At 33.4% G+C, this 22427-nt stretch overlaps 1 protein-coding gene across 1 annotated transcript; it reads right to left on the minus strand.

Annotated features, from left to right (window-relative positions):
- Positions 1-1056: 1056 nt before the first annotated feature.
- Positions 1057-22407, minus strand: MS3_00007420 (uncharacterized protein; the record flags this gene model as incomplete). The annotated part of the gene is made up of 7 exons (XM_035730053.2): positions 1057-2293; positions 4782-5006; positions 7062-7355; positions 9966-10053; positions 11955-12103; positions 14602-14790; positions 22186-22407. 7 exons carry the CDS (start codon positions 22405-22407, stop codon positions 2276-2278), a joined length of 1185 nt encoding a protein of 394 aa, XP_035589220.2. The 3' UTR covers positions 1057-2275.
- Between the last annotated feature and the right edge of the window lie 20 nt (positions 22408-22427).

Below are 22427 nucleotides of genomic sequence, written 5' to 3' on the forward strand. Positions count from 1 at the left end.
GGTTGATGAAACTCTGTTTTAGCTGTGATCTTTTGTTGACGTGAGTGGTAAAAGTTAATTCTATATTCATTAGAGGTGTATAACACCTAGGTGTAAATGTAATTGACTTCGAGTGACTTAACAGTTGAGTCGACGATGAATTTCAGAAAAGGCTTACAAACGTAGCTTCAACTATGTATGTTTATTTGCACAATGATACCAGAAGTGAAAGTCAATAGGTAATAATTGATGAACTAAGACCCAAGTCGAATCGTTGGTGAATGGTACTGACGTGAAAAGCAGTTATAGGGAAAGTTTATATATGTCAATTTATTTCTAAATCACCGTTTACTGGAGTGGTTTCGACATAATGCTGTCACCCAGTGTACATATTCTTGCGGGCACATTAAAATCAGAACAAAAGAAGTCACCAAATGTCCTCATCTTGTAACCGAGAAAAGGGGTGGCTTCCCAGATCCTTATATATATATATATATATATATATATATATATATATATCACTTGGGTTTTATTTCCACATTCTTTATAAGCTTTAGGGGCATTTTATCTAGACCTTTGTTTATTTTAACACATAGGTATCGGTACTAGAGGGCACCAAGTACATAAGCGCCACACAAATCTCATTTGATATGTGTGGGGGCTGTGATACTGCCCGGGTGCCCTAGACCTTTAGTCTAAACTTTATATTTTATTGCTCTTATGGCAGTGTCCTTGACGCTATTATTACCTCCATCAAACACGTTCCGTGAAATTCAAATAGATTTCCTTACGTCTTGTGATATCCTTGCTTAATATTAATGTTTTCACAAAGCTTCTAAAAGTGACCGTTATTATTTGTAGAAGATAAATTCAAGATCGGGTTAAAAAATGGTCAGCCTCCTTACCACAACCCTGGTATTTAAAGTGTTAAACAGTAGTTATTACTCAGTTTTCCCTTAAACTTAATTTATGAATCCAGTTTACAATGTGAATATAATTGTTTGGGATTTTTCTAGCAATTATTATTCAGATATTTTCTATCGCCTTTGAATGTAAACATAATTCTTTGTAATATTTCGAGGTGCCGGGAAACTGACTAATTTAAATAGGAAAAAGGTTGGTAACTCATTATGAACATAATAACAGTATGGAGGTGCAATTTTGATTTCTCCTTTTGTTTTGGTGTGAAAGTAATTGACTTTTGACAGTGATTGAGTTCACGTAGGATATCTTTAGGTTCCCTTTTTTCGGCGAAGTTGGTAAAAACTTTCGTTTATAGCTTGTGCAAAAGGAACCTAACGATCGTCCATCGAACAGTTTTTTTAAAGGTTAGTCATAACCACCTTGACATAGATATCCCAAAATTATTTAAAAGCGTTACTCCTACTTTATCGCTTCAATAAGGAATTCAAATTCAGTGGCGAACTTTTAAGGCAACTTGGTAGCGTCGTGATACAATCAACATTGGCTTATCTCCTAGTATACTGTTTTAGGGAGAGCCTAGAAGATACTGTTCGCTGACCAACGACTAGTAGATTTCACTTATTTAAGGAATACATGGATAATACAATTGTCATCTGTGACGAAAACAACGAAGTTGAAGACCTTCTGTACTAATATTAACACTAAATAGTGTTAGACACTGTTAGCTTTAAAAAAGTGCTGTAAGTAGGTAAGCAATTCATATTTGGTCGAATTTACTTTCGTTATTCTTAAAGGTATTGGGAATGACGGATTTGTTAACGCTGGTTTCGCCGCACTATGTGTGCAACATAGTTTTTGTATTTGGCTAATGGATGGTCTAATCAACGTGTTTTTATTAGTTGTGGCTTCAGAACTAATTTAATTTTAAACGAAAGGGTTGATTTTCACTCAATTCTTTACCAATAATGATTCGGTTTAACTGATTAAACATTTCAATGCAAAGATACTTTTAGGTAGTTAGCAACCAATAAGAATGTTAAGTAAATGAAACGAGTTCATATCGTCCTAATTTAATAGACCACTGCTTTTTCCATATTCATAACACTAGAATAAACGAGCAGAGAATTTCTGAATATTATATTATAACTACATCAAGTAGAAATTTTGGTTTAGGCCTTTTAAGAAAACAGATAGATTAATTCATGACTAAAGTTAGTGTTTTGAATATGTAGTGTTTGTCTTTATTAGAAAGGAAGCTCTGAACATTGGTTTTCTCAGTAATAAAGCTGAAAAGCACTAGGTCAGTTTCGAAAATTGAGAGAATTCCAACAGGGCAAACGATTTTCGATCGATTTACAATTTTCAGGTTACTTTATTGCAATTTCATAAACTAAAATAAAAGCGCGAAAAGAATAAAAAGCAATAGTCAGTTATTCATATACTACTTCCAAGTAGATTAACTGTTGTATAGTGAAAGATATTCAACCTAAACATTTGTTATTGACTTTCTGGCGGCTTTCTATAACCCCAGACTACTTAAACACACGAAGTCTAGTAGTAGAGAAAACGTTCAAAATATAAGTAAAATCTTTGAGCCAAGTTTCATTTGTATACAGAAAACAGGCTTATTTGAAGTTTTTGATAACCGTTAATTTGCCATTTCCAGAGTTCAAACAACAAAGTAATTAATCGTCCAATTAGAATTTAACGCTACCTGCCAATTTTCTGTCTTTGTGGCGTATACTGATTGGATTAAATGATAATAAACTGTGGCGTGTGCTGATTGGACGAAATGATCATAGGCTGTGGCGTATGCTGATTGGGCGAAATGTTCTTACTCTTTTTCTTTGCCACGTATCAATTAATACAGTTGGTTGACTTCACAAACTTAAGCAAAGCAAAAACGACATTAACAGAATAAGACGAATTTGTTGTATTTTTATTGTCCCCAGTTCACCTATATACGAGTTAAGGTGTTTGATTTTTTCTAACTAGTAATATAATGTTGGAATTGAATTATGAATCAATTCATGTGTGTGGTGTGAAAGAAGTTAGGAATTAAGTTTTAAAACATTGTTCGATAATCGGCCAAGGTAATTTTAGAATGCTAAGCTCATTTTACTGGATTAAAAAACAGCGTTTCTTTGGAAGTTTAGAGAGAAAGTGGATATATGAGATCAACTTACTAAATATTAACATGGAAGTTAACCACTAACTTTTTTTGAATACAAAAGTCAGGGTTCAAGCCTTCAAATCGCCATGGCTCCTGCAAATCACTAATAGATACACCGTGCTACGCAGCCCTAGAGATTACATACTTCCCAACGTTTCGACTATCTCCCAAATATGTCTTCGAGTTCCCTTATTTCTGACTTATAGGTTGACTGAATCCGGGATCCTCGATTATAAAGGTGCCACGAACAGAGCGTTGTCGAGCCCCGAGTATTCGTGACATCTCTGAGGTGTTCAGATGTTTGAATGTTTATATTTTAAATAATGTTTGTTAATTATCTTGAAAGACTTTATGACGTGTCCACTGTCATCATAATTAAGAAACAAAGGGCACTGAATTTACCCCCTTTTTACGGAATCAGTCTCCATAACTGGTATATAAGAACTTTCGTCTAAATTTGATCGAATAGTTACATAGTATCTGGACACCAAGTAGATGTACGATATTAAGGAGGAAGAATGTAACTAGATTTATACCAAATTTACATACCCAAAAAGATGTCAATCTTCTTTTGTAATTGTAACCGGATTTAAAAATGTTCTTTGCGTAACCTATTTTTTCCGTGACACTAATTATAATTTATCTGGTTTGTACTTAGTCAATTTTATCTTATATTTTAGATATTATATAACTGTAACATTAATCTTTGATTTCTTAACGATTTTGTTTCTATCCACTTAATTTTTATTCTAGAATATTCATATATTCAGCGTTTAGATATTGAACTATATGAGCATCTCTTCTAACTATCCCATGCTCATTACTCTTTTCATTAATCTTGATTGATGAGGATTTGTCTGATATTATGATATAAAGTATGTACACCATATTTTTAATGATTACTACAATGATGTTTGGATTGAAAGCATTTGGAGGGTAAATAAGAAACAAATGATTTGATGTTATTGTGATAGATTTATTGTTCTTTGGACAAATAAATAGGTAAATATGCGACCCAGTTTTATGCGATTTTCTTAAAATACAAGTTTAAACTTTATAGTACTGATATAACAGATTTTCAAAATATTTCTTTCCTCCAATTGTTTTACGATGATACGTTAATACAATAATGAGACTAGTCGCGTTTTATCAGATCCAGGATTCACGAGCTGGAATAGAGAACTAGAGTACAGACTAGATAATACATTATTCAACAAAATTACAAGTGGTCACTCAGTGAGTCCCGAGGAGAAATTAGTAAGAGGAAAAGAAACCACATATTTTGTAGTCAGTATTCCGTAGCGATTTGTCCACGCTCAACGACCAATCATATTTTAGTTCCACTACCACATATCAAGTATTGATAGATTTGAACGCTTTACTCATATATTAAGACATCAAATCGTATTCTCTTCATAAAAAATGCTTGCTCTTTATCAGGTAGAACAATTAAGAGACAAGTCAAGACAATTACATGCTGTGAAGTGTTTGGTTTGACTGACTTACCCAGTTTACTCATGGTGACGTTCAGTTATATTTACTTGACTATGACCTTTCACCAAGGGAAAAGAAGACTTGATTAACTCCGAAAAATTTACTGGTTGAAATTATTTCCCAATTCAATGAATAATCTAACCATAAAGCTCAAAATTTACATAGAATTTCATTATATATGAACACTAAGATCAAATGCTTCTTTTCTCACCTTAGGTATACGTTTATTTTTATTTTGTATAAATTCCATAAAGGCATCGTATCCATGTGTCTCTTTCATTTTCCCATTCAAGCTTTCTACTTGTCCCTTATGTGATTGAGTTTTAACATTTTCAAATTCACTTTTATTGTATATCGTGTTCGCACCATTATCTTTGATAACTTTCCATTGTTTTGGTGGAATATACCATGCACCATAATGTAATCTTTCAAAATTCTGGGATTATTAGTTAATAATCGAAAGGAAACAGGTAAAATACTCTTAGCGTTGGTTAAATATACGTAATGGGCTTATTAAATACATCCGTCATACTTACATGTTATTTACTGACAAGTACTTTTGATATTTCCTAGTCGTCACCCTCTTTCCATTTGTATTTAGTCGATACAACTTGTCCTATGGGATTGACCATTCCCACTCTTAGTAAATTAATCTATAGGTTACTTAGGTTTACTTATTTAATCCTTTGTAGGCTCGGTATATAGAACTTTCACTCTGTTTAAAATTTTTTGTTTTAATAAACTATATGGTTTATATGTTGATCGATCCGCGTTAATTCTACCGGACTATCATGGATTGTTGTTTCCAACCGCGAAGCGCTTCATCTGAATAGTATTATTTCATCATTCAACTTATATTTATAGTGCAGAAAACTTAGCAGCGTTCTAAAGGTTCCTGTTTATTTTTAGAATTTCATTTGTATTGATATTAAAGAAATGTAAGATGTAAATATCAGTTAGTTCCAATCTAATTATAAAGTTTTATTGCAGTTTCTATTACGAACAAAAATACTGAGATCAAGGTGTGTGAACCATTAGACACTGTTACTGGCACCAGTATAGATGCTGGATAATATTTAACACTAAGAAAAGCTGAGTTAGTAAGAATCATTGACACTAATCGCCAGAACTGGCTGATGGAATAAAACTTCTTATTTTTCACTGTTAGATTTCATCTGACTGTATCATTCATGCCTTGAAAGTTCATTCTCATGTTATATGGATCGTTAGTATAAATAAGTGAGCAATTTGAAATTTTGTGATTTAAGACTATTCAACTCAACAAACAGCCACCAGTTGATTGAACTACTCTATTATGGTTATCTAAGACTGTAGTCTGTTTGGTTATCGTATTCATAATGAGCTGAAAGCGGTACTAGACAGATAGTATAACCATTATTTGAGACTCTTAAACTGTGTGAACTCACAATACTATAATGGTTTCACCGACTATTGAACTGACCCATGTCAACAAATGTAGGGATCTTGATTAATTTTTTTGAAATATTTATAATCTATGGTTGTAGATGATTCCATAAGCAACAGAACCCCATGACCTACATGTCTTGAATGGTCGTGTTATCGCTCACTAGTTTTTTCGAAATTTGAAATTCATAGAATTTCCAACTTCATTTAACTTGCAATATGGATTCTATATCATTCAGTGTAATCTAAGAATGTCCTTCTGTATTACCGACTCAGTTTAATTCATGGAATAAAGTACATAACACTAGGGTACAATCATCAATCAGTAAGAGTTCATCATCATTGTGTTGTGCCTGGTTGATAAAACTAATTTATCGGGTTTAGGTTTATGAAATTGTCTTTGAACCCCACCTTTTTGTGCCAACAATCAACCGCTCAAGTTAAATTAAGTCGAACAAAATTTGACTCTCTCGTCTACTGGATCACTAAGTAGTTGATTTCACTAGATTAAATACAGAAAGCGTAGGTAAAAGCCGAGTAGATGGACTAGAACTAGTTTATACTGTTATTGTTCATGAAGATTAGTGGAGGATTGCTTGCATTGTGAACAGTTTCTAAATCTCAGTGGTCTAGAGGTTAAGAACGCGCTACGAAAGGTCCTGGGATCAAATTGCGCGTGCGGGATCGTGGGCGCGCACTGCTGAGGAGTCCCATACTAGGACAAAACGACCGTTCAGTGCTTCCAGGTTTTCAATGGTGGTCTAACATGGATCGTCTCATGATCTCAATTAAAACTCAACAATATTTACAACCCTATTCTGTTAAATCCTAATATATTTGGGATTTAAAAACTTATATGACTTGATTTGTTTTAAAAACGATTTGGGTAAATTAAAATACAAAGATGTTTTCTGTAAGAGCCTTGGATCAGTGGTCTTATAAAAGAGAAAAAAAACACTGAGGTTGGTGTCTTTTTAAATAGTTGTTAAATGGTTAGCAGTGATGAGTATCTTTATCTTAAAATCGTTATTTTATAATATCTTATTAAACGACTACAGATAATTACCTTTTCTTGCCTTTTAGCCGCATTTGACTTAGTTATACGCGGTAAACTCTCTGAATCAGTCAAAGAATGCTTATCACAGAGTAATTTGGGTGGTTCTTTAATAGAGTGTCTTAATTCATATGGTAAATTAATCAATTCAACAACATTAATTGGTGTTGATACTGGGGGTTGAGCTTCATGTGTTCCAGCAAATAAACTTGCTAGTGTTGTTGGTTCCGGATTGTCGATTGATGAACCATCCAAATTCTTAATAAATTCACAAAATGCTAATGTTTCTTCCTTGATTGATGAGTACTGTTGAGAAAAAAACGGAATTAATAATATCCTGTAAAAAGAGCACTCTAAAATGAGACAATTTTTAAAATCTTTAGGTAAATTAATAGTGTGAACTGAGAGCCAAATACCAGGATGTTCTCATGAATTGTTATGATTTATTAACTGAATCACTTCTGTTAAGTCCATCACATTAAATCGTTTAAAGTTAAGGAATATCATCTACTGAAAAGTCTTTCAGTAGTTCAAATTGGTTAGTGTTTTAACGACCACGAGCCTTACGATTCCTATTTATGCTTCGTGAGATCTTTATTAACATATTATTATTGTTATTTGAACACATAAATATTGGTAAAAAGGGGCACCAAATACATATACACCACACAAGTCACTTGATTTGTGTGTGGGCTGTGATACTGTCCGGGTGCCCAGACCGAAGCAGGTGGTTTTCTTAGAGGGCCATGCCCGGAACGTTCAACCTAAAGGTCTGATCCACAAGGCGGTGGAGCAACGTAGAGAGATGCAGTCCCATGGCAGCCGGTGACCAACGATAGATTCATACGCCATTTGTTCCCTCAGGATCCTGGAGCCCATATGCACTATTGGTTTGGAATCACGGTTTTCCAATTCCTCTAGGCGGACTCTCCGTGTCCACTGGCCCGATTAAAATGCCGGACATTGGCTTTTCGTCCTCTCAATTCCGTAAACAACACCCACTACGAGAAGGCAGTGAGTAGGACTCCCCTGACAGTGGATGTATACGCGTAGCTATGCGAGAGCGTTTCGAGAGGGAGAGCGGATTCTCCCCACCCTCGGCCGTACTAGAGCATTTAGAGGCAACTCATTTCGTATATTTTCATTTTTGAATAAGATGTTTCATATATATACTGTTGTGAAAAGTATACGTAAAATCAGTTTGGCTTGTTAGTGAAAATAATCATAGGCACTTTCTACAATCCTACATTGATCAAATACCAGTTTGAGAATATTGAGCAAATTAACTAAAGTTCATATAGATACGCTAAGTTATCAGATATTTTTTCTCATACTAAGTTCTTTAATTTAATAATTAAATAAAGCAATGCTGAACAAAATCTGTTAAAATTCATTATCCATAACAATAATGAAAATCTAATTTCGGTTAACCTTAGTAAGTATATGACCAATTCATCATCATTTTAGATACTCTCTATCTATAGTATACTGTGTTTCTTTGGATTTAGCATTACTGTTAATAATTTCACAACTTCAGATTTATTAACTGATACACAATTCGAAAATTACTTTAATCAAATGAGTTCCCATTTTTTTTAGTCACTACCATTAGATAAAAGTGATTAGAAGTGAAAGTGATATAAATTACTGTTGTTAACTCAAACAGTTAAATGAGTCAGTTGAAGAAGGAAGATAAACAATGATTTTAGGTGTAAATTTATTTCACATTTAAACACTAGATTCGAAATAACATTTCAACTTACTCCGTCATATACAGATTTATTCTACAGTGATTATTAGTTAAGTTCAACCAGCTATGACTAAAAATACTGTCATGATAAATTAACACATAGTTTAATTAGTGAGAATATAACTACTTGTCATACTGAACTAATAATATTTTGGACTAATGTGTAGTTGCGCGCTTGATTTCTTCTTACCAGTTATCAGCTAATTTCACGGGTTCCAAATATAATCAACAAGTATCGTGATATGTAAACGTTCCAAATTTTTAAAATATCAACGGAATGAAGTGAGATATCATCGTTCTCAAGCATGATAGAGGTTTACATATGGTTATTATAAAAATCGTGATTATAAAGAAGGAATATTATCCATTTTTAGTGATAAGACCTTGTTAATGACATGGCTTTCGTTGAATGATATTAGGAAATTAAAAAGAATGGTTTCGTGAAGTGTTATAACTGAAAAGAAATGCAACTGTGTAAACCATTTGTATCTAAACTCGCGGACTGAGATTTATAAACGCAACAATTGATATTAATACTAATTATGAATTTACGAGACGGTTAATAAAATTTAGCTAAGCCCAACCGGAAACAAACTATATTAAACCATTTTTTTAAACGGTAGGTAGGTAGTTACAGACTACTTGGTTGAAGTTCATATAATAAACACGATCGATTGTTGAAGACTTTTGGTGACAGCTTAGAATCTGTCACACTGGTGTAGATGTATTCACTGTTTATCTTCCTCAAGCTTTTGAGTTTTAACATTTACTGCTAAGTATTTTCTCATTATTGTTTTGCACCACATACTCAGTGTTCAGTTCTTCTTAGTATCATTGCTGTGACATTATTTTTATTGTTTTACTAATCATCTTTTTAAATTTATCAATCTAATGCGATATGGTAATGTGGGTCAGTGCATATTTCTGTTAGGTTCTATATTTATTAAGGATGATTGACTTCCTAAAAGAAGTGCACTTAAACCTATTAGCTTTTATGACATCATTAGAAATGCTTTTCGCTTATTTAAACTTCGGTCGATAAAGTGAATTACTTGGTTTGTTGACTGTCTAATCATTGCTTCGTTAAAATATTATACTGACAAATTAACATGATAGCCTATGCTTGAAAAAGTTGAATGAATGAATTAAAACGGAAAACAACTAACTTCTATGAACATTTCTGGTTCAATCGAATCTTCATTTTCAATGTTTGATTGAATTGAGCTAACTGAAGATTGTAACTTACTATCACTTCTGGAATTTTTTTTGTTGTAAAAAAGGACATAAAAGGGAAATGTTAATCGATAAATCTATCCATGAACATTTTATCGATTTTGATCATATTGATTTATCTGAATTATTTTCGAAAATTATCTACACAATCAAATGATTAATTTTAAAGATAGAACCGATAGTGGAAACTTGCACATTAAAGATGCTTTAAAAAGTCAACAGTTTATACTGTAAATTTCGGTGCAAAATTGACATGTGTAACATCTCTTCTAATTTATTTCTTTTTAATAAGTCAGTTATTATTAGCGTCTTCCGAATTTTTAGAATGAATATTTGTCGACTGTTATTTTTTCCACGTTATTCATTTCTTCTTCTTTGTCTGTCAAGTAGATAATTATCTCTTATCTCACTGATCCGTAAGTTGTTTTTACCTCACTATTTTTTAATTGAGATCATAAACCGATTGATGTCGAACCAACATTGAAAACCTGTAAGCACTGGAAGGCTGTTTTTTCCCATTGTGGGACTCCTCAACGGTACGCATCCATGATCCCGCTCACGGGATTCGAATCCATGGTCTTCGGTCTCATGCGTGAACGCCTAACCTCTAGACCATTAAACCGGCATCCAACGGTGTTAATGTCTAACCTCAAACAATCCGCGAAATTGCGCGACCATCTTCCATTGTATTGAGGTATATACCTGTCTCTACCCGACACAGATTAGCTCCACTGGTCACGGCTTCACATTAGAACTCCGAGAATTCCCTTAAGAAGTTAGTCACTAGTGAGCACCTGATAATTATCACTATGGGTTTGTGGAGATTAAACTTGAAATTATTACGCAATCGTCTTGTGATATTTGGATTCTTTGAACAATTTTTATGATGTACTCTTATTATATTTAAAAAAATATATATTAATACCTATATTTCACATCAGAATAAATACGACTGTACAGTTTCAGTAGATGATATTTGTCGAAGAGGAAATTTCATTGACTGAATTTATTTTATTTATTCGTTAATGGGACAATGAGTCTCATTCATTACAAGAAAGATTTTAGTTATCTTATGAACTAGAGAAAAAACATGAATAATATAATGCTTCATTTAATATGCATGACATGAAAGTATGTTATCTTTGTTTAGCCTCAAGAATGGTTAGGATCCATTAAGATTTGAAAGAAAAAATAAAATGCATCCTGTTTGCGCAGGTATTTTTTGTCATGCGTTGATAATTTATGACTTATAAGCTGCAATATTTCTTCAAATATAATTGCTTCTAATAAGGGCTTCTCTCGGAAGACTGGCAGGGTTTGGTTATGTGGAAAGTAAAACACTTTCTTCCAATAGCACTTAACAGTTAGTGCTGTTTATTCCGATGAATTCTGACCCAATGTTCTAGAGGTGTCGTATTTACTGTAGTACCTGTATTTAGTCTCCGTGTCACGACTGCCCTCTATTAAGTGTAGTGAACAAAACACAAGTGGGGACAGTCAGAAATAATTGACACAAAGCATCTCAATAAAAACTGACAACCATATTGTAAATTGTTCATTTGCAAAATATCAATCCATCATCTCAAACTTGACTGTTCCTGTTGCAAAAATCAATCCATTGTCTCAGATTTCATTGTTCATGCGTTTTCATACCTATTACGTCCCGTTCCCGTCCTTTTCTCATCGATTTTCTACTGAAATACATTCTGTACCTGACCACCGTTATATACTACTTGTATGGATATAAGTAACCCACACCACACTAAGGAGTCTCAAACCAGGATGAAATAGCTATCCAGTGCTCCATAGTTTTCAATGATTCTGAGACTAAAGTTATTCTGTCACAAAAGTCATCATATTTAACTAATCTTCACAAGCCAATCAATTCATTTTAATTATAAATTACCGTGAATTTAACTTACATTAAACCACCATTTGATTGTTTAGATAACTTTATTCCTGTTTTATTATGAACATTTTCATGAATATTCTGATGTTTTGCTATTTTAACCAAATCTATCAATTTTTCTTTATGTGGCCGATCTAACAAATCAATTACTGTCTTCGAAACCTTGATCATAAGTATAAAACGAATATTCATAACAGATTGATAAGAAAAAAAATGTTGAAACAAAGGTAAAATAAGTTTGATCCATTCAAAATTTTTAACTGATTATAAAGCTGTAGCTTAGGAATATGACATCGAATCATTTAAGTCATATATTTGGAAACCTTTCTCATTTAATAAAACTTGATTGATTTTATTGTTTTAATTAGTTCTACTTAAAAGGTCAGTAGGATATAAATTCTAGTTCATAAGTCAATTATTGATTATTGAGTTGAACCCATTAATTGTAGTAGTCTAACATCGATCAATTTATGATCTCAATTAAAACTCAAGAACCTCCACAATTTTGTACTAATAATTGTAGTTTACTTTGAAATTAAAGCGAGACTTAGAGAAGATAGGTCAATAGTATTCATAAACGAAAAAGGTTAAATAATTTTAAGGAATTGGACTGCTGAGGATGAGAATAATCAAAATAATTTAACTTATTCAGTTGGGAATATAGTGATGTGATCCTCCTAGAGAAATAACAAAAGGCATTTGGATTGCGGTTAAAAAATCAGTTTACTATGTGGCATTTGTCTTCAATAAATATCCTATTGTAGTGATTTAGCTAGTAAGAAGCACAAGTGAATAACGAAAACAGTTAATAATCGTGGAGAACCGCTTTGAAAATATAACCAGACAATCACAATTCGCCAGTTTATGTCACATCTATGAGTACAATAAGACATACGATTAATTTCTTTAACCTGTATTATTTTCCTGTTGTTTATGGTGAAATTTTTAATTATTTGTGTCGTACCATTTTAGATTCCCATCTAATTACTAGTTTTACAGTGTTTAATCTTAAATGGTGATCAAATTTTATAGACTGATCTATTATTAATTATTTCAGCTTTAAAATAGATCAGTCGACTTAAGGATAATGTCTATGGTTGTTATTCTAGTTGATCCATGTTCAGTTAACCGAAATATCATTACTTTTCAAGATTGTAGAAACATTTTATAATGAGCAGCAACAATGAATTCTCTAATATGACCTATAATCAGCTAAAAATGTTTAAGACAGTCAACAATTTGTTTCCTTTCGTTACCTCGATTAGTACTTGAAATATTTCCACTTTAATTGAAAGGGGATTGGATTATTATGCAACAGAAACACATCTATTAGTATAGTATCATAGGCAACCAAGAATGATAGGTCAGTTGCCTTTGATTGGTCCGTCAACAGAATAAATTATCTTGTCGAATTATTTAGATCATTTAGTAGCATATGCCAAATTTGAAGTAGAGGAAAGTATTATTAAAATTACTTCATGATATTGAAGTTACTTTCAAATAATCAGCAGATAGTCGGTAAAAATCGAAAGTGATTCACAACGGAAGTAGTAAAACATATTAAATATTAGTTGTCTTAAGAATGATTGTGGTTTGTTTCAAGGTTTGTAATTAGTTTTCTGATTTTAGTATTGTAAAAGTATGGCTTTATATCTTTATTAATCTTACTCTGTATTAATTGATTTCACAAGTTTCTTTCTGAATCTTAGTCAAAACTATAAATAGTTTTATCAAATATTCATCATCACCTACAAAATCTCTATTAATAAATTTGCTGAGTTATGAAGAAAAGATTATCAAAAAATCATCGTTGTCACCACAACGACATGAAAAACATTATGCATAAATAAAGTAATTTATTCTAGAATTTCTACTTCATTAGGTCACTTGTTATACAATGGACTACGAGTATTATTCACTTTTGAACATCACACGAAATGCTTGAAAGTAGTCTTCTCTATTCTGATTGGCTGGCTCTTATACTGTAATTTTACTGAAGATCCTACTATATCGTCTAATAACATAAAATATTGATACTTAATTAAACTAGTTCTTATCAGTTAATTGTTTTTATCAGAAGGAGTTTTCTGGATATTATAGTAATTTCAATAGTTGAGATTATGAGTTAGTAAACTTTGATGTGTAAGAATTAATAATAATCACTTAACCAAATATCTTATCAGTAATGTGATTTTTCGATATGCTAACAAATTTTATCTCCCTAAATATTTGTGTCAAACGTAGATATTAAATCAATTCATGAGTTTTCCTTATTTGTTTCAATTAGATAACTAGAATATGGGTAAATATATATGACAATCTAGTTCACAGTAATCATTCAACACACACCAAAATTTGAATAATTATATTATTGTTTCACCGGTTTATCGAAGGGGACTAACATACTTAACTACTAATTAGTCCTAATTTAATTATCTAATGTCTCTGTGGTATTTGTACTAACTGATGATTCCTTTGTACTTCATTGCACTCTGATTACGAATTTCAAATCTAATACATTCAGTTGTGCTCATCTAGTTCTACATATCTTAAATTCTTAGCACATTAATCCGACTACCTCGAATTATCATAGTTAAGATTATATACTAATATAAACGAACATATGATGTTAATTTATTGACATTATTATGCAAACTTACAGAAAGAGGTAAGTACTGAACCAAGTAAGGAAATAATAGTAAAGGATGCCTCAATAACTTGCTTTCTAATTCATCTAGCTTTGTAGGTAGATTTTTGTTATGATTATTGTGCTGTTTGATATATTGGTTCCGGGAACACTTGAGATTTTTTTCTTTGTTGATTATGATTGGTCCTACTGACTGAATAGACTTTTAAGGGAAATATAAACATGATTAACGTGGGATGTTATGGTTATTTAAATCAACAACATTCTATTCAGTAATTAACCAAAGGAAAACTTTTAGAATTTCTTATTGTTTTCATATATGGCTATTAGGAGTAAGTGTAGTGGCTTGGCTTCGAGATAAAACCTTATGTTTTGTTTATCAATCACCTTGATAACCGCTATCGTGTTAAGTCCAGCGGTTGAAGAGTTCATATTGCAACAAGATGCGGCGACTACAGTTCATCATTGAACAGCACAGATAATGAAGTAATAGGCACATTGAGCAAATTGGAGCAAAGAGGCGAATATGTTTGGGTGGGCGAATACAGAGGCAGATTTATAGTCAAATCGGATCACGGCGCGGCGAGGTAAGGCGAAGCGAAAGCAATTAATAAAATTCAAGCGTATATATATAGGGAGGTGAATGATTCATCAATAGATATTTGAGCGATTAACATTTGAGGTAGAATGAGGAATATATGCATAGGCTGTCGCATATGATCAAACATACACATTTATACAGACATGATAGTGATCATAATAACACAAAGAATTGGAGGAATAGTTACTGTTCGAATAACATTGTATATTAAGTAAGTTAATGAAAGGGCTCGACAAAATTAATTGTAAGAGAGTTACTATATAAGTAAAAGCTTGTGTCATATTTCTAAAACTGATATCAACTGCTTATTTGAAAGAAGTTTTGTCTGTTGAAGAGAACTCAGACGATCATGAAGTCCTATGAATAAAAGAAAATCATTATATAGTACAACTATTTTAGTTAATAGAATCCAGCTCATTGGTTCATAATTGGATAAAGTGATTGTCTTTCTAGTTTGAAGACTATGATTTTGATTTAGTAGGAAGAGGTCTTCACATATGTACTTATCAGATGTTCTATAACGTACAAGTTAACTTTCATCCTATTGTTAAGTAATTTTCTTCAGTTTTTATCATTTAAACTATGAAAGATGATTATTTTTAGAGAACCAGGGATTATATTTTTTTTCTATATCTATTCAGTTACTCATTTCCTTATCAATAACGTTATATGAATAAGTTATACAACTATGATCAAATATAATGATGAACATGGGGTAGATAATGAACTGGAATTGTATTTGAAGTTTAGAACTTTTGAGTGAAAATATTTCGGTGTCAGACAACAAGTTGTCACCGGTATAGCTTTCTGTTTACGTAAAACAGGGTTAGTATTGAGGGTGAGTTGTTTAATTGTCTTAAAGCTTTTACTTGCAAATTGGAAGTCTTATATTTATAAATGGAATTTTTTCTTGTCAATACACACTTTTAGAACGCGTTGTACGTGAATATCTCATGGTGATTCGGTTAACTTAAGTTTTGACTAACATAAATAGAATCACTCGGCAAATTGTAATATATATATTATGTGAGCAGAGAAACAAAAAAGCTATGACTAACAACGGAAGTTGTTTTTTGGGACGTTATTTTACTTAATTCAAAGCTTGTAAATCACTGACATTTATTTTTGTCCCTAGTTTGTTCTACAAACCATCAGCTTTGATTTGATATGTGATTCACTGCCATACCCCTATTCGTTCCAAAGTTATTGTTATTAAAATGTAAGCTTTCGCACTCTACTCTAATGCCTAGTTTTGGACATGATTGTATTTTCTAATTGTTGTGCATCAAGGTCATGTTAGTCATCTATTTATTCATTTATTTTTTTGCACTAATCTGAATCTGAATTGGGAATAAATAGAGTAGCTTTCCAGTTGACTCTCTTCTTTCTCTCACGCGCTTGTCAACCAATCAGGTGATAGAATAATTTTTGTCTCTGTACCCCAAGCAGTTAGTCTCACTTCGAACTCAGCTTATCGTGTTAAGGTCTTATCCTAGATTGCGACAAGTTATCTTCTGTATATTAGTGGGTAGACAGATCAAAGATATAACAATGTATCACGATAATTTCTTTGTACATTATTGACCAACAAATTCAACTTGCGAAATACAACACCTTCAACTGAGCTCAGTGCTTTTTCTGTGAGGTGTGTGTAAATCCCATCTTGATTACTAGAGTATGGACTGGACAGTCCTAGGAATCACTAATAAGTATACCAAATTCTGCTACTTCAAATCATCACACTAATATTAATCACTAACGTTTCGTTTTGTTCTTAATTGTAACTGAAATTTGTTGTTCCAGTTATGATGATAATATTAATTTTAATAATAATGATAATAATCATAGATTTATTATTTGTGGTATCCAGTTACATATGCTAATAACTACATATTCCAGTGATGTTTAAGTGATCTCAAATTTCTTATATTAACCTATCAAAAACTGTAAAAATAATCAGTAGAAAGCATATGGAATTTAATTAGTATTATGGGTGTTTAATGATGTGAACATGTATGCAACTGAGCTGTACTATTCTAAGTAAAAAACACTTGATGAGAATCATTTATTAAGTAAACTAAGATTGGTGAGTACTGAAAAGGTGTACACAAAGCCTAGATTATTACCTTCGTATTTTCAGAATCCAGTTAATTGTGTGTTCTTATTGGTTCAAGAGGATAGTAACGGCTTAACTTGAGTTTCATGTTGAAATATAAATAGACAGAAAATCAGAACGACAGTTCTGATTATGCATAATACTCGGATCTGACTGCAATGTTTGTTACTAAGACATTTCGAATTAATGGATCCGTCTAGTGAACATAACATCCATAAAGTTATTTCGTGCTTCAACCCAAATATTACTATAGGAATCGGAGTTTGAGTGTGTGACTATTGTGTGTGATTCTAGTGCTAACTCACCTTCTCATATAACCGAATTCTATTTCATCAGATAAGTAACAGATTATCGTTTATCCGGTCTCATATACATCACGGGTCATTCCTTTATAGTAAAGAAAATTCTGTCGTATGAGATATGCTTTGTGGACAACACCAGTATCGTTTGATTATTGTTGATTTTGAAACTGCCTTAAAGAACGTTAGAATTAATGTGAACTAGTTAAAATACAATAAAACCTTTTTTGCGGTGTTTTTATTGAAATCCGGTCTTAATATAAAACAACACGATAGTTTGTTCCTTATTACTTGTATGTGTGTAAACTGGAACTTCATATTGATTATTCCTGATTTTTCCGTATGTCTGCGAATTTAATCTATTCTGCAGCTTCTGTTTCGTGACCTAGCACAGAAAGAACATCATCCTGCTTGTGTACAGTATATTACTGATACACGGAACTATGTTATTTTTATCTGTTCGTATCAAATTTCTTTTGACTGGTAATCATACATGGTTCGCGAGGGAATTCTCGGAGTTCTAATGAGAAGCCGTGACTAGTGGAGCTAATCCGTGTCGGGTAGCGACAGGTATCTACCTCAGTACAACGGAAGTTGGTCGCGCAATTTCATGGATTGGTTGATGTTAGACACTAACACCATTGGATGCCGGCTCAGTGGTCTAGTTGGTTAAGCGCATGGCGCGAGACCGATAGGTCCTCGGTTCGAATCTCGCGGAGAGCGGGATCGTAGATGCGCACTGCTGAGGAGTCCCATACTAGGACGAAACGGCCGTCCAGTGCTTCCAGGTTTCCAACGGTGGTCTAACATCAATTGATTCATGATCTCCATCAAAAACTTAACAATCTCCACAACCCCTATACTGATAGTTCGTGTTTGTGTAAGAAGGCGGTAGAATGCATATCAACAAGATGATATGGACTATGCGGAGAATGATGTAAAGTCGCCTCAATGGGCTTCAATGAAGACAGTATTCTGGGAACAGTTACTACCCTCTTACGAAACCTAGCTTTTTGTAATTACAGTTTTGCAACCAGGCCCGTTTAAATTCAAGCTTGTGAGTTGTCCGTCGTGACCGTCTTCACATTATTTTTAGAAGTGTCACATGTTATTATTGAATTTTTAGTCAGAATTTCTTATTGCATTTATTACTTTTACTTTCACACTTACCCAATACGGACGTGACTTGGAACTAAAATACACACAATCTCCCTCATACGTTAATTAAGGTGTTTAGATAAATAAGTAAGAGTTAAAAAGAGCACTGAGAGAAGTTTGTATACGGCTAGTTTCAAGGTCAGATCAGTCGAAACATAACTTGACGTAAAAGAAATATGGAACAACTCATTTTAACTAGACTAATTACATCTTACGAAAAGCTGTAGATAGAGTGTACCAGTGTCATCAGCATTTGTGAATATAAGCCATTGATTATACTCACCAAATGGAAATGAAAGGTAAGATGGACAGCGTATATTATGCTTGGGTGTTTACCTTGGCTTCGGATACATATAATCTTCAACATTTTCATTTCTTGCAACTTATAGTACGGGAACATAGTATTTCTTTACTCACTCCAAAAGGATGAGGACACTCTGGAGCGTATTCAACGGCAAGCCACGAAATCAGTACGTAGACTCAAATTCAAGCCTACTGAAGAGCGCTTACAATCACTTAACCTTTACTCATTAGAGTACAGGCGTCTTAGAGGTAACCTTCTAATAGCTTACAGCATCTTTAACACTTCCGGACATCCACTTAAACACCTACTTAAGTTTAGCTCCAACACAAACCTAAGGGGTATTCCCCAGAAACTGGAGACAACAAAGCAGAACGGATTTTAGATACAACTTCTGCTTTCTAAGAGTAGCCGAATGCTGGAATTCGCTGCCGGCTGAGCCAGTGCAGGTGACACCTCAGTAGTCCTTCAAGGGGGAACTTGACCTATTCTTAAGGACTAAGGATGGTATCTTACTATGATTTTTTTATTTTATCGGTAATATACCTAGGTTCATGACTGGAGGTATTGCTGATCCAATGCCCGTTGAGAGAAAGTTCCTTCTTTTCCGTCCACAACCATTTGAACCATTCGATATATGTATTTCTAAACCTCTGTATTCTGTTTCACCCGTAATTTCCAATAACTTATTTGAAAGCCGTTTTTTCTTTCAGCTCTGATAATTGTTGATTTTATTTTCGTCTTTTAGGTTCTGTTGCATTCAGTTTGTTGTTTTGATTTATTTTCTCATACTCTATCAGTGGACATGAACACCTTCAAACTTCGTTGTGTTCACTAATTTTTCTGTAACTTAATTGGAAATTTTTGACCCTACTTGATTTGTCTCTACTGCTTTGTATGACCGTTTATCTGTCTTCGTTGTAATCCTTTAATTTCAAAAAGGAGGTTGAAATTGCGAAGATTGTTACTCCATTACTCTAATAGGACTTGTATACATATTACTTCATTTGTGGAACTTGGAATGCATTTCGTGACTTCTGAGTTCATGTTTAAATTTGCATCAGGGGAATTTCGTTATGTAACATCTTAAATACCAGAATCATTAAAAGTAGTCTGTATGCTGTTGAGTGATTTCACGAGACGATTCGGAGACAGAAGATTGTGAGTGAATAAGTTATTTAGATAATAAAAGGGTGTTATCGCGTACAACATACACTGTTCTAATAAAAACCTAGTAATATTGGACGAACTCAAGAATACTGTGGCGGTAAATAAATCTTCATAATCAATAGCTCTGTAAGTCTTCGACATTTGATGCTAACCGCATTCGTTTTGGTGGACTCAGCTAGATGAAAGCTCCCGGTCACGCAACCGCACCATATCACAAGTCGGTTCGCGTGCTTAACATCCCTTTTCGAATACTAGCCAGCTTCGACCAAACATTCCTTCGACTTACTGATAGCCTTCCAAGTATATCTTAGAACTTCTTGATTCCTGACTTTTGATTTGACTGAGTTGGCATACTTCTATTATAAAGGTGTTACTGGTTAAAGCATGGTCAAAATCCGAATACTTGTGACATTTTTAATACCTATTCGTACTTCTTTAGAATGCTCTTCTCATGGTGACGAAGTCATCCCACCTACGCTAGTGGTGTTGAAGTATGTGAATATATGAATAATGTTAAAATTTAAGTGGTGTTATAAACGAACGTGGATGTCTCTATTGAAGAAGTGAATAGACGGCCATCTGAAATGAGTACTAAAGAATCTAGAGCAGTCGAAGTTATTTATCATAGTGTCTACCTGACCCACTGAATGATAAATGGAACAATGCCACCGAAATTCATCATTGATGATGGACCAAAAGTCTCGGCTGATTGCAAATCAAAAATTCTACAAAATTGTTTAAGCTCTCATGGTCCCTTTAAGAAATCCTCAGAAGCACAGTTTGATTTTTTGAGATGAAATCCAGATCATGCGAGATTTGAGTGTTCAGTCCGTGAACGAATATATGTAAACAGCCGAAAGCGGTCAATTGAGCTCCTTCACTGGTAAATAACTTCCAGGATTGGTAGCTGTAAAGGCATGACATCAATATTAACGTCGGTGATTTTAATGCCCTCTGCAATCTGGAGGCGTTTGGTCATTCTTCATGACCATGTCTTAGCATAGCCGATGTTATACTCTTCCCTATATATTTATAGTCAGCTTAAAATACTCAAGTTCATCTGTATCACCCAACGTTCAATTATACTGTGTCTTTCAACGAATAGTATCTTCGGAGTATCATTGTCGAGGTATCTGCTATTCATGTTCTTCGATACCGTCGTAAAAAGAGTGCATACGCTCCTTCTCATTATCCATCTTAACGTTTGTAGATGACTCTATGAAAGCACCCAGCACGATGAAGGGTAAAAGTGATTATAAACACGACTAGATGTCAAGTATTCGGATGATTTTGCGATTTGTATGTTATAATCAAGAGACACCCATTCACCTAGAAGCCAACGAAAAAGATCACAGTTATCAGATATAATGCCATAGTAGCTCATAGACATAGGTAGATAAGTTTGAAAGTCTTGGAGTGGTTACTAGAGGGTTGTAGACAACAAAATATTTGAAAGGTGTGGATGAATTATTGGGATAACTGACATTGCCAGCAGCTATTTAAGTGCATTAAAATAAAAAAATCCAATAACGAACATGTACTGTCAATAACCATTGCTATTGAGTGTCTTTCGAATTGCGTCCAAATGCGTTTCTTACGTCTTTTAATCAAAAAAATTCAAGAAAACATTCGGTGAGACTATAATTTATAGAGAACCTTTGGGCGACACATAAGTGACCTTGAGAGTAATCACCTGCTATTTAAGACATAATGAAGGTTATAAACCAGTGTAATTTACAGTTGATGGTTAGGGTTGGGAACTAGATTGACAGTTCCCATCACTAACTGAACTTAGATAAAATGCCAAAAGGCTATCTAGCCAGATGCGCGAGTGAATGTCGTGCTAAAATACAAAACCTGTTGTATCTGATTGGTTAATCTATAAATTATGGTCTCGCCACCGTAATACACACACAGACATTTTAATCTAGTATTTAGCTGTAAAAACGTACCGAATCTATGCATTTTGATCCTTGAGGATAAACTGATAAGAATTTCCATCTCAATGCATTGCTTTTGATTCTTTTTGTATTTCCCATAACTTGTGGACGGCCTTCAGCGTTGTCATGGCACTTTGAAAGTCTTATAGAAATTCTTTTATGAACACTTGTCATTGTGATAGTTAGTAAGTAAATAGTGTTCAGATAAGTAATCAAGAGCTTAACGTTTCGCATTATAGTAACGAATGTTTGGA

Source organism: Schistosoma haematobium, chromosome 4, assembly GCF_000699445.3.
Source record: "Schistosoma haematobium chromosome 4, whole genome shotgun sequence".
In the NCBI taxonomy this organism is placed as follows: Eukaryota; Metazoa; Platyhelminthes; class Trematoda; order Strigeidida; family Schistosomatidae; genus Schistosoma; species Schistosoma haematobium.